The sequence below is a fragment of the Dromaius novaehollandiae genome, chromosome 18, assembly GCF_036370855.1.
Source record: "Dromaius novaehollandiae isolate bDroNov1 chromosome 18, bDroNov1.hap1, whole genome shotgun sequence".
In the NCBI taxonomy this organism is placed as follows: Eukaryota; Metazoa; Chordata; class Aves; order Casuariiformes; family Dromaiidae; genus Dromaius; species Dromaius novaehollandiae.
In genome coordinates, this window is record NC_088115.1 from 8499320 (window position 1) to 8511647 (window position 12328).

At 50.2% G+C, this 12328-nt stretch overlaps 1 protein-coding gene across 2 annotated transcripts in view; it reads left to right on the forward strand.

The window, feature by feature from the left end:
- EVPL (envoplakin) overlaps window positions 1–8615 on the forward strand; it is a 28129-nt gene extending 19514 nt beyond the window's left edge. For both annotated transcript variants that reach the window (XM_026099002.2, XM_064522565.1), the window contains exons 17-23: window positions 303–441; window positions 1080–1273; window positions 1812–1962; window positions 2579–2662; window positions 2748–2858; window positions 3899–3991; window positions 4824–8615. In XM_026099002.2, coding sequence (XP_025954787.2) covers window positions 303–441; window positions 1080–1273; window positions 1812–1962; window positions 2579–2662; window positions 2748–2858; window positions 3899–3991; window positions 4824–8255 — 4204 coding nt within the window. In that variant the 3' untranslated portion in view covers window positions 8256–8615. The remainder of the gene's footprint in view (window positions 1–302; window positions 442–1079; window positions 1274–1811; window positions 1963–2578; window positions 2663–2747; window positions 2859–3898; window positions 3992–4823) is intronic.
- Window positions 8616–12328: the final 3713 nt, after the last annotated feature.

The following is a 12328-nucleotide window of genomic DNA, read 5'->3' on the forward strand; positions in this document are numbered from 1 at the left end:
GAAACTTTCCATCCGTCATCAAAGACATTTCTGAAGGAGTTCCTATTTGTAATCCGTGCTCAGATCCCCCCACTGGAGAAGGACAACCATACTGTGGGTGTGTGCGTGCTAGGTCTGAGCAATGCCGTGTGCATTGGAGCGCAACACATCTCACTCTGAGCAGCATAGCTGTGTTGGAGGTGCTCTGCCATGCTGCAGGAGCCCCTGATGTAAAATAAGTCTAGACATGCAGAATCAGAGAGAAAAGGGAAAGAATGGGGTCTTTTATAGCTGACCTTGCCCTGTCATCTTCTCTTCCTCAGGGCCAAGGCTGCCCTGAACCTGGAGACTCAGATTGAGAACACAGACAAGATCATCAGCACGTTTGAGGCCAAGCTGGCTCAGGATAGCATCATTCCTGCCTCCCCCAATGCCCTGCAGGATCGGGCCAACGATCTGCAGGTACGGGAGCATCAGATTCTTCATTAGGGATGACAGATCTCTGAGCTCAGGTTAGAAATGGATGAGGGAGCTGGACTTTGCTTCTTTGAGCACTCCAAGACAGCAGGGATGATGCCTTTCCAAGGACATTGACTTCTTCCTTGAAGGCTCTGCCTTGGTGTTGCAGGCTATCCTGCATTCATTAACTAGCAGAAGTCTGTCTCTCCCAAACAACTTTTATGGTCCCTAAAATAGACTATGAACCCCTTAACATCAAACCCAACTGCCTGCTCTTTTCCTCCTGTGCGTTCGCTGTTGCTGTGCCCCACACCCATCCCTCCTCTCTCTCTCTCGCTCCCAGTCTCCCTGCCCCATCATCAGCTCCTGCCTTGACTCACAGTGACCCTTCCAGCCTTTCCCAAAACCTCCTTGTCTCTTCCCTTCTGCTCCATGCACCATCCAACCAACTTTGCCTCCCACCTCCTTTACTGAATAAGTCTCACTGCTCCATCTCTCTCCCACACCATGCTACATCTTCCACGTTGCATATCCATCTCGGAGAGCTTTACTGCTGCATGGTTAAGGATAGTACTAAGGAGGGTGTTTCTGGTTGGGCGCATTGACTGGTGCAAACCTGGAGGTGTCTTGCTCCTCTGCAGAAGATGAAGCGGGACCTGGTGGCCCAAGAAGACTGTGTGCTGAAGCTGAACCGCGGTCTGAAGGATGCTGAGCACAGCTGCAGCGCTGTGCAGAACAACTTCCAGGAGTATTGCCCTGACTTGCCCCGGCAGAAGCGGGAGGTGCAGCTTCTCAACGATCGCTACCACGCTGTTGCCGACCAGCTGGATCAGCGGTGAGGAACTGCGAGGTCTTCTGCACTTCCAGAGTCATGACTTCCTCTTAGCTAACGTGGACTAGCTTTAGAGTCAGAGCCCCGAGAGGGTGGTGTTCATCACAGGACTCTGATCCAGACACCCCCGCTGTTGCACTGGGGACCAGGTCTGGGCAGGGGTGTGCAGTCCCCACCTTCCTATGCCCAGCACAGCCTTCGTCTGAGCTGCCAAACAGCTGCAGGAGAGCAGTGTTAAGTGGCTGACTCCTGGCCCCTGCCTGGCCCAGCTACCCTGCTCTGGGAAACCCCAGTGCTCACTGGCAATGCTGGTGAGGGCCTGGCTCTTCCTTTTACATCTCTCATCTCCTGAGTTGTGTTCATGCTGCAACAGCAAACCTGATGAACACAGAGGTGTGCTTCCCACTCCACGGCCAGTTGTCACCCCCTTATTTTTGTTATCTTCGTGTTTGCAGTGGTAACTTTTACCATAGTGTCTTTTTAGAAACTCACACATGAATCTTTTCCCCTGAATCTTCCTGTTCCCCCTTGTGCTGTGCAGAGAGAAGACCCTCAGAAATATCAACCTTGCCTACCAGCAGTTCCAGAACTCCAACGAGAACCTGATGTTCTGGATGAACAACCTACCCAAGCACCAAGTCAAGACCACGGATGGGCCAAGCCAGATCAGTTACAAGCTTCAGGCACAGAAGGTGCGTTCCAGGGCAAGCATCACAACCTGAAACATTACAGGGATGTGGGGGATTTTTTTGTGAACAGTATGCTAAGTAGCACCAACCAACTCCTGGTTGTGTGCCCCTGCCACAGTGCATGAATTAGAGAAAGGAAACAGTGAGTTGGCAGCGTGCAGATGATGTATCTTGCCCAACTGTGTTAATCCACAGTGCTGGTGTTCTCATCTGTGCTAGTCACCCCCAGGCTGATATCCTCTCCATGGAGAGGACACATCCATACCCTGAATGACTGCATCCAAGCTACCTACATGGGACTGATATGTTGCATTTGGGCCCTGCATCTTTCTCTCCCTGACTAGATCTTAAGCTGACTAGCTCAGATGATGTGATGTGGAGGTGTCTGTGTCAGCTGGTATTTATCTCAGGTGTGATAAATCAGTGAGGCAGGGAGCAGGTCCCTTGTACTAGTGAGAGTGCAGCCAAAATCCTGCATGGGCCGGGAGGCTCTTCCTGCATGTCCCCTAGTTCCCATCCTCCCCTCTGCTACCAGGGTAAACTGCAGCCCTTGATTGCAAGAGTATTACTGTGCTTCTGTCTTTCTACCCATTCTCAACATTATGTCCCTCTCCTGCAGAGGCTGGTGGAGGAGATCCAAGGAAAGGAGCCTGAGAAGAATGCAGTGGTCAGACTATCGCAGAACGTGCAGTCGACCCTGAATGTATGGTTGAGTCCTCCCACGCAGCACTCCCCTAGTGTCTTGACCAAGAGATCCCAACTGATTCTGCTGTTTCTGCTCTGAACAGGACTATGAACTCCAAGCAGGCAAATACAGTTCTTCTCTGGACCCTGCCCTGACAGACTTTGCTGCCAAGAGGCTGCGTGTGACCCCCTTACAAGAAAGCATCCAGGCCCAGGTAAAACATTAAGATGAAGGCCTGGAAACTCATGGAAACTCTGTCGTGCACCTCTTACCTAGCCCTGTTTTCTCTGCAAGGCCTTAATCCACTCTCACAGCCACAGCTGATTATGGTCCGCATCCCAAGGACAAATGTTATCCATGATCTCTTTGTCTAACACCACCAGGAAAAACAGCACATGAGATCCAGAACTAGGGATGTATCCTGTGCCTTTGGCTGAGGTTGCTGATGATGCCTCCTTACCTTATTGTGTGTGAAGATAAATGCTACAGGGCGGGTGTGTGGGGTTGCACAGGCATCACTTGGTGCAGATGTATTTAATGTTCTCCTCCAAACCCTTTTGTTTACTGGTTCTCTGCATTTGGATCAACAAGAACAGTGTAGATCGCTGCTATTTTGCCAGATCTCTCTTGAGTATGACTTGGCATTTGAATATAAAACAGGGCTTTGTGTAGGAACAGCTCTATTTCCAAAAGAATCCAAAGCATTTTTCCTGGAGTGGGTTCAGAGGGCCCTCAAACCACTGACTCATCCCCGCAGTGGCATGGCAAAGAGCAGGTCATTTTCCACCCTTACGAGCATTACTGCTGAATGCTGTGCTTGCTTTGTCACATTTTCTCCACATTTGGGGGCCTGTTTTAGCAGTGCGTTAAAGACCGGCTCCCCTGTACCCACGTAGAACAGATGAGTAGGTGTTGGGGACAGGACTGAGCTGGTGTTTCTCCTGTGCGCTCTTTCCAGTTGCATCCCATTTCTGGGATTGATGCATGGCCCAAGGTGAGGTTGGAAGTCTGGGACCTGTATGGGCCATTAGGAACCTAACTGGCATGCGGATAAAGGGGACTGATCTCCTAAAAAAGCCCCTAGACTCTGTGCCTCAGTTTCCTTAGAAAGTCAGAGGTGGTGACGCTAATCCCTGGAATGATGCAGTACACAAAGTGTGTTAGGGTGAAAGGGGAGGTGGGCGAGTGTGACACATCCAGCAGGGCTGTGCCAGGGTGAGTGGGACAAGGCTCTCACAGCTGTTTCTTTTTCAGGAAAATGATGTAACCAAACTTTACATGGAGCTGGCAGCAGAAAACCAACAGCAGCTCAGCCGGCTGGAGTTTGCCAAGAAGATTGTTGAGAAGGTACCTGCTAACAGCTTGTGGCAGGATTGGGGTACTTTATCCTCGCTACTCAGCTGGAGGGGCGAAAATGAGCTTTCCAGAGCTGTCCGCAGTCTGTTCAACCTGGGATCCCCATAACTGTCCCCAAATCTCCATATTCATGCATTAGGAAGGGCAGGAGTGGGAACTAATATGAGAAAAGGCTAAAAGTAAACACAACTTCACTGACACTGTTGCGGCATTCAGACCTCTGTGGGCCCTCAACCCTTTGCTGAAGCTGTAGTTCATGATAGAAAAAAAAAAAAAGATTTGAATTAAGAATCTTAACTCCTGTTCTCAGCTATACATATATAATTAATGCTTGCAGACTGAGGATTTTAGAGATTCATCTGTGAACATGCCTGGAATTTAGTGCTCACAGTCTTAGGGGACCACCTTAAGCCACCAGGATTTTTATGTCTTCCTGGGGCTTGATGCACCCGTAGGAAAGTACTCCAGTCTGGATGGCTTTCATTTGCTGTGGTCAAAAAGGGCAAGTGGTTAAACTGCAGTGCTCTGTGCTGTTACCATGAACCACAGAGTACAACAGGGCAGCGTAAAGCACCTTTGTAGGCTGCTGCAGCACCTTCCTGACAAGCGGAAACTTAATAAGATGCACTGTCAGTTGCTTGGAATGGTGCGAGTGTCCTCAGTTACCATTTACAAGTGTCCTTATTTGGAGAATTCCTGGGGTTTCTGTACCAGTTCTGCCTCCTACTACGCTTTTTCATGGAAAAGGCCTCTGAACTGGATTGAAGGAATGACTCCGTTTCTCCGCCTTTTCTTTAAAGACTTTCTTGTTTTTCGCTTGCAGAAGGAAGTACGTGAGGACGTTCAAGCTGTACATGAGCAAACCCAGCAATCTGAAAACCAAGCCATGTCGAGCAGGGAATCTGAGGGGTTGAAATCACAGTTGGAGGAGGAAAGGAGGAAAGTGGCCAAGACTGAAGAGAACCTGGAGGAACACAGAAATAAGCTGCTGATGTTGAAGACTCAGAAGCCCATTGAAAGAGTGGAAGAAAAGGAAGTGGTAGAATATTATAGAGATCCACAGGTGGAGAGCAGCCTGTCTAAGATGACACAGCAGATTGAAGAGGAAGGCAAAAAGAGGAAGAGCCTTCAAGAAGACATTGAAGTGATGAACCAGAAGCTTGCCCAGATGGGGAAGGAGAGGACGGCCGTCCCTGCCCAGCTCCTTACCAAAGAGATTACGAAAATTGAGAGGGATCCAAGCCTGGATAGTGAAGCAGCCAGTCTTCGGCAGGAGATCAAGCGTCTCCAGGAGGAGAGCTTGGCTGCTGCTTCTGAACTTGAGAAGCATAAGAGAGAGCTATACATTCTGGAGCAAAAGCAGCCTAACATCAGAGAGAAAGTGGTGGTGAAGGAACTGATCAAACTGGAGAAAAACCCAGAAACGCTGAAGTCCATTAGGACCTTGCAGCTACAAATTGATGAGGAAGCCTTCAAGAGGAAGTCTGCAGAGGAAGGAATAGTCAAGGTGAAGAGCAAGATTGAGGAGGTGGAAAAGCTAATTGAAACAGTAGAACCCAAAATTATTGTGAAAGAGGTGAAGCAGGTGGAGCAGGACCCAGAGTTATTGAGAGAATCTTCCAAGCTTAAAACTCTGATTGAAGAAGAGAGGAGCAAGAACTTGATGCTTACAGGTGAGCTGGGAGAGCTGCAAAGCCAGTACAGTATTGCAGAGAAGCAAAAACCAAGGGTGGAAGTTAAAGAGAGGGTCAATGAGATTTTCCTGGTGGATCCAGAAACAGAACGGGAAATTGCACACCTGAAAAGGGAGCTGCAAGAAATTACTCTTAAAAGGACAAAGATTGACAGTGAAGTGGAAGAGGCCTTAGCAGAGCTCAATGTCCTCAGGTCACAGAAACCAGTGGTAGAGCTTAAGGAAGTTATAGAGGAGGTGGTGAAACACGAGAAGAGTCCAGAAATTCTCAGAGAAATCGACAGGCTGAAAGAACAACTTAATGAACTAGTGAACACCAATGGCAGGACCCAAGAGCAGCTCATTAGGCTGCAGGGTGAAAGAGATGAATGGAAGAGGGAGAGATCCAAGGTGGAAACCAAGCTGGTCAACAAGGAAGTCGTCCGATACGAGAATGATCCACTCTTGGAAAAAGAAGCTGACCGCCTCCGCCAAGAGGTGCGTAACATGTCTCAAAAGAGGAGAGCTGCAGAAGACTCAATCTATGACTTGCAGAATAAATACATGCTACTGGAGAGGCGAAAGCCAGAGGAAAAGGTAGTTGTCCAAGAGGTGATTTTGACTCAAAAGGATCCAAAGCTCCGAGATGAGCACAACAGGCTGAGTCGGAGTCTGGATGAGGAGGCGAGCAACAGGCGCCGTCTGGAACGTGACGTGCAGCAGCTTCGTGCACTGGTGGAAGAGCAAGAGAAGCTGCTCAACTTCCAGGAGGATCGAAGCAAGAGGCTTGCACTGGAGAAGGATATGAGACAAATAACTTTGAGAATAAAGGAGCTGGAGGAGAGCCCAGCCCCAGTGCAAGAAAAGATCATCATGGAAGAAGTGGTCAAGCTGGAGAAGGATCCAGTCCTTGAACAGTCTGCCAGCAACCTGCGCTTGGAGCTGGACCGTGAGAAGATGGAGGTGCTGAACTTGCAGAGAGAATGCAAGAACCTGCAGATGCAAGTTGATGTCCTGCAGAAGACAAAATCCCAGGAGAAGACCATCTACAAGGAGGTGATTCGAGTGGAAAAGGACAGAGCACTGGAGAGTGAACGTGCACGCATCTGGGAGCTGCTGAACAGGGAGAGAGGGGCCAAGCAAAAGGCAGAAGAGGAGATACGGCGGCTCAGAGAGAAGATTGAGAGGGCTGAAGGCATGAAAAGGACATGGGCTCGTGAGGAGACAGAGCTGCAGAAAGCCAGGAACCTGGCCATCCAGGAGAGGGCCAACATGGAGAGTGAACTGCGGGAGCTGGAGAGGCAGAAGCAGCAGAAAGTCCTCTTCCTTCGAGAGGAGTCCAAACTGCTCAACCAACGGACTGAGAACGACAGGCAGAAGAAGAAGCAGCTGGAACATGAGTTTTCCCTGCTAGAGGCAGATATCCTAAGGGAGAAGGACCAGATCTACAACAAAGAGCGGTTCATTCGGGATCTCCAGTCCAAGGTCAACCGGGAAGAAATTAATCATGAGACCCAGATGAGGGAAACAAACCTCTCCACTAAAATCTCTATATTGGACCCTGAGACAGGGAAGGATATGTCCCCTTATGAGGCCTACAAGAAAGGTATCATAGACAGGGGCCAGTACATCCAGCTGCAAGAGCTGGAGTGTGACTGGGAGGAAGTCACCACCCTGGGCCCAAACGGGGAAGTCTCAGTTCTCCTTGACAAGAAAAGTGGGAAGCAGTACTCCATCGATGATGCACTAAGGCTGAGAAGGATCACAAAGGAGGAGTACCAGCTGTACCGGGACGGCAAGATTCCCATCTCTGAATTTGCCTTGCTGGTGGCTGGGGAATCCAAGCCTCCTTCATCCCTCTCTATTGGCTCCATCATCTCCAAATCCCCGCTCCCATCACCCACCACCCACCAAACCCAAAACTTCTTCCCCCCTGCTTCTCAAAAGGGCTTCTGTGATGACACATCTCCCATCGCTGGGGTGTATGACACCACCACAGACACCAAGTACAACGTCAAGACTGCCGTTGCTAAGAAGCTACTTGATCCCATGACAGCTCAGAAGCTCCTGGAAGCCCAGGCTGCCACAGGAGGCATTATAGACCTCATCTCTCGTGACCGGTTCTCAGTCCACAAGGCGATCGAGAGGGGGCTGATCGACAGGACCTACATGCAGAGGCTGCTCAATGCCCAGAAAGCTTTCACAGGGATTGAGGACCCAGTGACCAAGAGGAGGCTGTCTGTGGGGGAAGCAGTTCAGAAGGGATGGATGACCAAGGACAGCGCTTTCCCCTATCTGGAGGTCCAGCATCTAACTGGAGGGCTCATAGATCCCAAAAAAACAGGTCGCATACCTGTGCTAGAAGCTGCCCAGACAGGGATGATAACAGGTGACCTGGCCAACAGGCTCCAGGATGAGTCCAACTATGAAAAAGATCTCGTTGACCCCATCACTAAGGAGAAGATAAATTACAAGGAAGCCATGGCGCTCTGCCAGAAAGATTCGCTGAGCAGCCTCCTGCTGCTCCCAGCCACGTCGGAGGGGTATCAGCTTTACCAGCAGGCGAGTCGGTTCAGGCAATGAATGGATTCAGGCACGTGCAGGATCCGATTCCCTCAGGAGTTCATCCCTTCAGCACATCTTCCCCCACAGCGACAGGACCGATCACAGAGGAACGGAGTGTCATTTAGGATTGCATACTCTTTTATCTTCGCTATCCCTGCTTCCCAACACAGCTTGGCCGTGCGAGGAAGAGTGAGCGTGAGAATGTCTGAGCACGCAGCAGTCTCCACAATCCCCCGAGCGCCGCTGTGATGGCAAAGGGGGTGTTTGCAAGAACTCCGCTTGCAGCAGGTTAAATGTGGTTATGCCCAGAATGGGGGGAGAGCCAGAGCGTTTTCAGGTTGGGTCATTCTTCTGCATGCAATAAACATAGAAGACGTGTCTCTGTGGCTGTGTTCTCTCTGAACCCTGAAGTTGCCTGGGGGGGGGGGGGGGTCTAACCATATCTTCTGCTGCTTTGCAGTCTTGTGCCTTGCAGCCTGATCTGCAGAGAGATTGTGGGCTCTTCATTCCCCCTCATCTCACAGCACTAAATGCCCTGAACTTCTTTCTGCATTTGATTTCATGTCTTTCAAGATTTTTTTTATCTTTGTCCTTAAAACTGAGAACCTATGGGCCTTCACTCCTCTGTCCATTTGGATACCTCTGAAAGAGGGACTTGGTCACAAAAGGGTGTAGTTTCATATTACTTTTGACCCAATCCAGGTGTGGGTAACTACTAACTGGAGCAGTCCCCTTATCCTTCTCTGGCCATAGACCAGCGATGGTGTGACCGTATAATGACTTGGGTCACTTCACTGCTGGAAGATGAAACCAAACCCCAAGCAACACCAAACCCACTGCTGTTGTCCTGCATCCACGCAAAGGCAAATCTGTTGCAAGGGAAGGGGTGATCTTCAGGAGCAGGCTGCTGCTGCCTGTAATCCAGTGTGATGTGAAACTGCTCTCCATAGCCCTTGAACATCTGCACCTGCTGAGCTTTCACTCCTTTGTGCCATTTCCAGTGCTCAGCCCTTCCTAAAGCAAGAAAGTCCTAGCTGCCATGTGTCCCTGTTGAGATAAGAGATGCAATGTTCTTCCCTTGTTTCTACCCTGCTCTGGAGAGTCCCCTGGCTTTGTGGGATGGGAAAAATTACTCCCTATTAAGATGAGCTACTCTCACCTCTCTCCTAAGGGCTCTTTTAGCTGATGCTGCCTGGGAAATCCAACACACCCAAAATAATCAGTGACAGCAGAGATTTTCTCTCCCTCCTTTCCCCATCAAAGCAGTGGCCTGGCCTTGTATTTCCATATAGCTCGGCTGGGATTTGGAGTCTGGGCTCCAGGAAGGAATTGTTCACCCACTCACAAGCTCAGCACAGTCGCAGGTCTCATTACCTTCCTCCTGGGGGATAGTGCTCCAAGTTAACGATGCGGAGTCTAGCTAGGGAAAAGCCAAGCTTCCAGTCCAAGATCCGTCCAAGTTCTGGCCCTCCTCCCCAAAGTGTCAGTGTTTATTTACACCCTGAGGCTGTTGTCTATGGCTCATCTCAGCCACTGTGATCAATACAGGGCAATATTTGTTGGTTTACAACGGGAATAACTGTCACATGCACCTTAGAGCATCTGGTCGCAGCCCCTCTCCTCCTGGTAGAGCTCCATCAGCGCACGGCACGTTGCCTCCTGGCTTGTCTGGGCTGGAAGCAGGGGCTGGAGCTGGGCTGTGATAGACCAGAAGATGCAGGTGAGAAACCCCTGGCTTTGCCTCCTGCCAGGGCAAGCCCAACAGCCCCAGGGAGCACGGGGCTGAGGCCAGGTGAGGTTCCCACCCCACCCAGGGAGCCCCTGGACTGCTGCAGACAGCAGACCAGCCCCAGACCCCACCATCCCTGGCTGGGGGAGCCTGGCCTTTATATCCTTGCAGTTCCCAGCAGGCCTCGGATCAGCCAATGGACCTGCTTTAAAGCTGCAGGGAGCCACCTTGCTCTGCTTTGGCTTTGCTCTCTGGAGCCAGCTGAGGATGGTGGGATCCATCAGCAACAGGGCTGTTGCCTTTTCTGCAGCTCGGCTCTGCAGGACATGTGAGTTTACTGTCAGCCTTTCCCTTCCCAGGCTGCAGGGCTGCTGTCGTTGCTGCTCCCCTTGCTAACAAGATAAACCTGTGCTTATTTTTTAAAGCAGTACAATAGTCACATGGTGACTCTTTTCCTGAAGTGCTGATTAAATAGGTTTGGAGAATGCTGTGAAACTGAGGGACTGGGAGTTCTGGTAATTAGGCAGGTAGTTAATCATTCTGGATAATATGCTCTCTGACTGCATGACAGCAGTAATAGGTATTTATCCAGGGCTGGGTGAAGATGTTCAGAGACAATTAGCTGCCTGAGCAGTCGAGCTGGCTGAGCAGTCTCCCTTGGAGGGCTGGTCTGCTTCTCGTTTCTGACAAAAACAAAAATCCTTTTCTTTGCTCTCAGGTGCTTGTAATCTGCAGTAAGCAGAGCATGTCCAGGGCTTTCCCAGAGCTCAACTGGTTGGCAGGGTTGTGAGCTGCCCGGGAAGACCCAGGTAGCGCTTTGCCTCCCTTCTCAGGCACAGGATGGTGGGGTGGGTTGTGGCTTTTATTTCAACACAGCTGGTGTTGGTTTCCTTTGCTGACAGTGGTGTTAGGTCATAAATGTTGGTTCCCTTTGCTGACAGTGGTGTTAGGTCATAAATGTTTGAAATTCAGCCTATTGCTTCATTTTGTCAGGCTAGGTGAGCTACAGTATTTTTATTTCTGTTTCTGGACTGGGTGAATGCCCTTGGTGCTAATTTCTTAATGTAGCTCTCTTAAAAAATAACTTCTCTGAAGATGCTTTGACCAGTACAACACGAGCATTTGTTTGTAGGGAGCAAACAATGAAGCATTGTCTGTACAAAATAAATTGGCTTTAAAACATGCATGCAAAGGCAGGGAAATGATTTTAATAGCAGAATTCACCCATGTCTCACAAACATGCCCCTGCGAGCTGGCTGCTATCATACAGAGGACATGAGATGCTGCTAGGACACAGCAGGGCTTTAGTTTTCCTGGTATGTGGCTTTCAAGGCTGCTGGGAGGCCCAGCCGCCTGCTCTCCCCTGCTCAGTCGGAAAAGCAGGACTCCCCAGCTCTCTCTGGGTAGCTGCTCCGGCATGTCTCCTACCAATACTTTCAAAAGCAAAGCAAACCCCTGAAAGCCCAACTTGGGCAAATTACAGAGGATAATGAGCTTCCCACCTCCTGGCAGCTCTTAAACCTGCAGGGAAAGTGCAGCCAGGCAGTGTGACAGGGCCCAGAGGGAGGTGAGCAACAGGTCCCTGGGCTGTCTTGCCGTAGGGTATCTGTCGGGAACCGAGGCGTGCTGCAACGTTGATGACAGAGGTGATCTGATGTAGTGAATTAAGCAGAAATGCCTGCTGTCCTTTGTCAGGTGGGGAGAAGGAACAAAACACGGAGCAAGCCAAAAGGCTGACAGAGCTTGGCTTCAGGCAGGAGGGTTACAGGCTGAGAGGGGGCTTTTCTGGGTGAAACTCTTAATGCTTCTCTCTCCTGTGCAAAGTCTCTGTTGTTTAACAGGTGGGGAGGGAAGCTTGTGCTACAGCCTTTCCTGGCCAAGGTGTTCAGGGGCCTCTCTCCTTTACTGCATCATTTACCTGTCATTAAACCCTAGGAGTGTGTCAGCTTTTGAGGGCTGTCAGGTTCTGCTGACATCAGCTCCCAGGTTCACGGTTACTAGGAGGGCACGTGTCTGCACACGCATGAACATCAGGAGTGCAGGAGCTTGGTTTTCCCAAGTTAAAAATCTGTCTTTGGGTGTTTAAATAAGTAGAGCATAACTCTGAATTGGTTAGGGACAATCTCTAAAGAAACCACATCTTATCATACCAAGACAGCACTGGGCTGCAAAACCATCGGCCCCTCATTCCACAGCACAACAGAGAGCACAGCTCTGCAGCTGCCAAGGACTTGGGCTGGGAAGGACAGAAGAAAGAGCGCAGGAGGTGATGAAGGCAGAAGAGCTCTAAGAAAGGAATGTACCAACCAGACTGTCTTGCATTGCTATCCAGATGTGCCAGGCCAAACAATAAACACCAAGG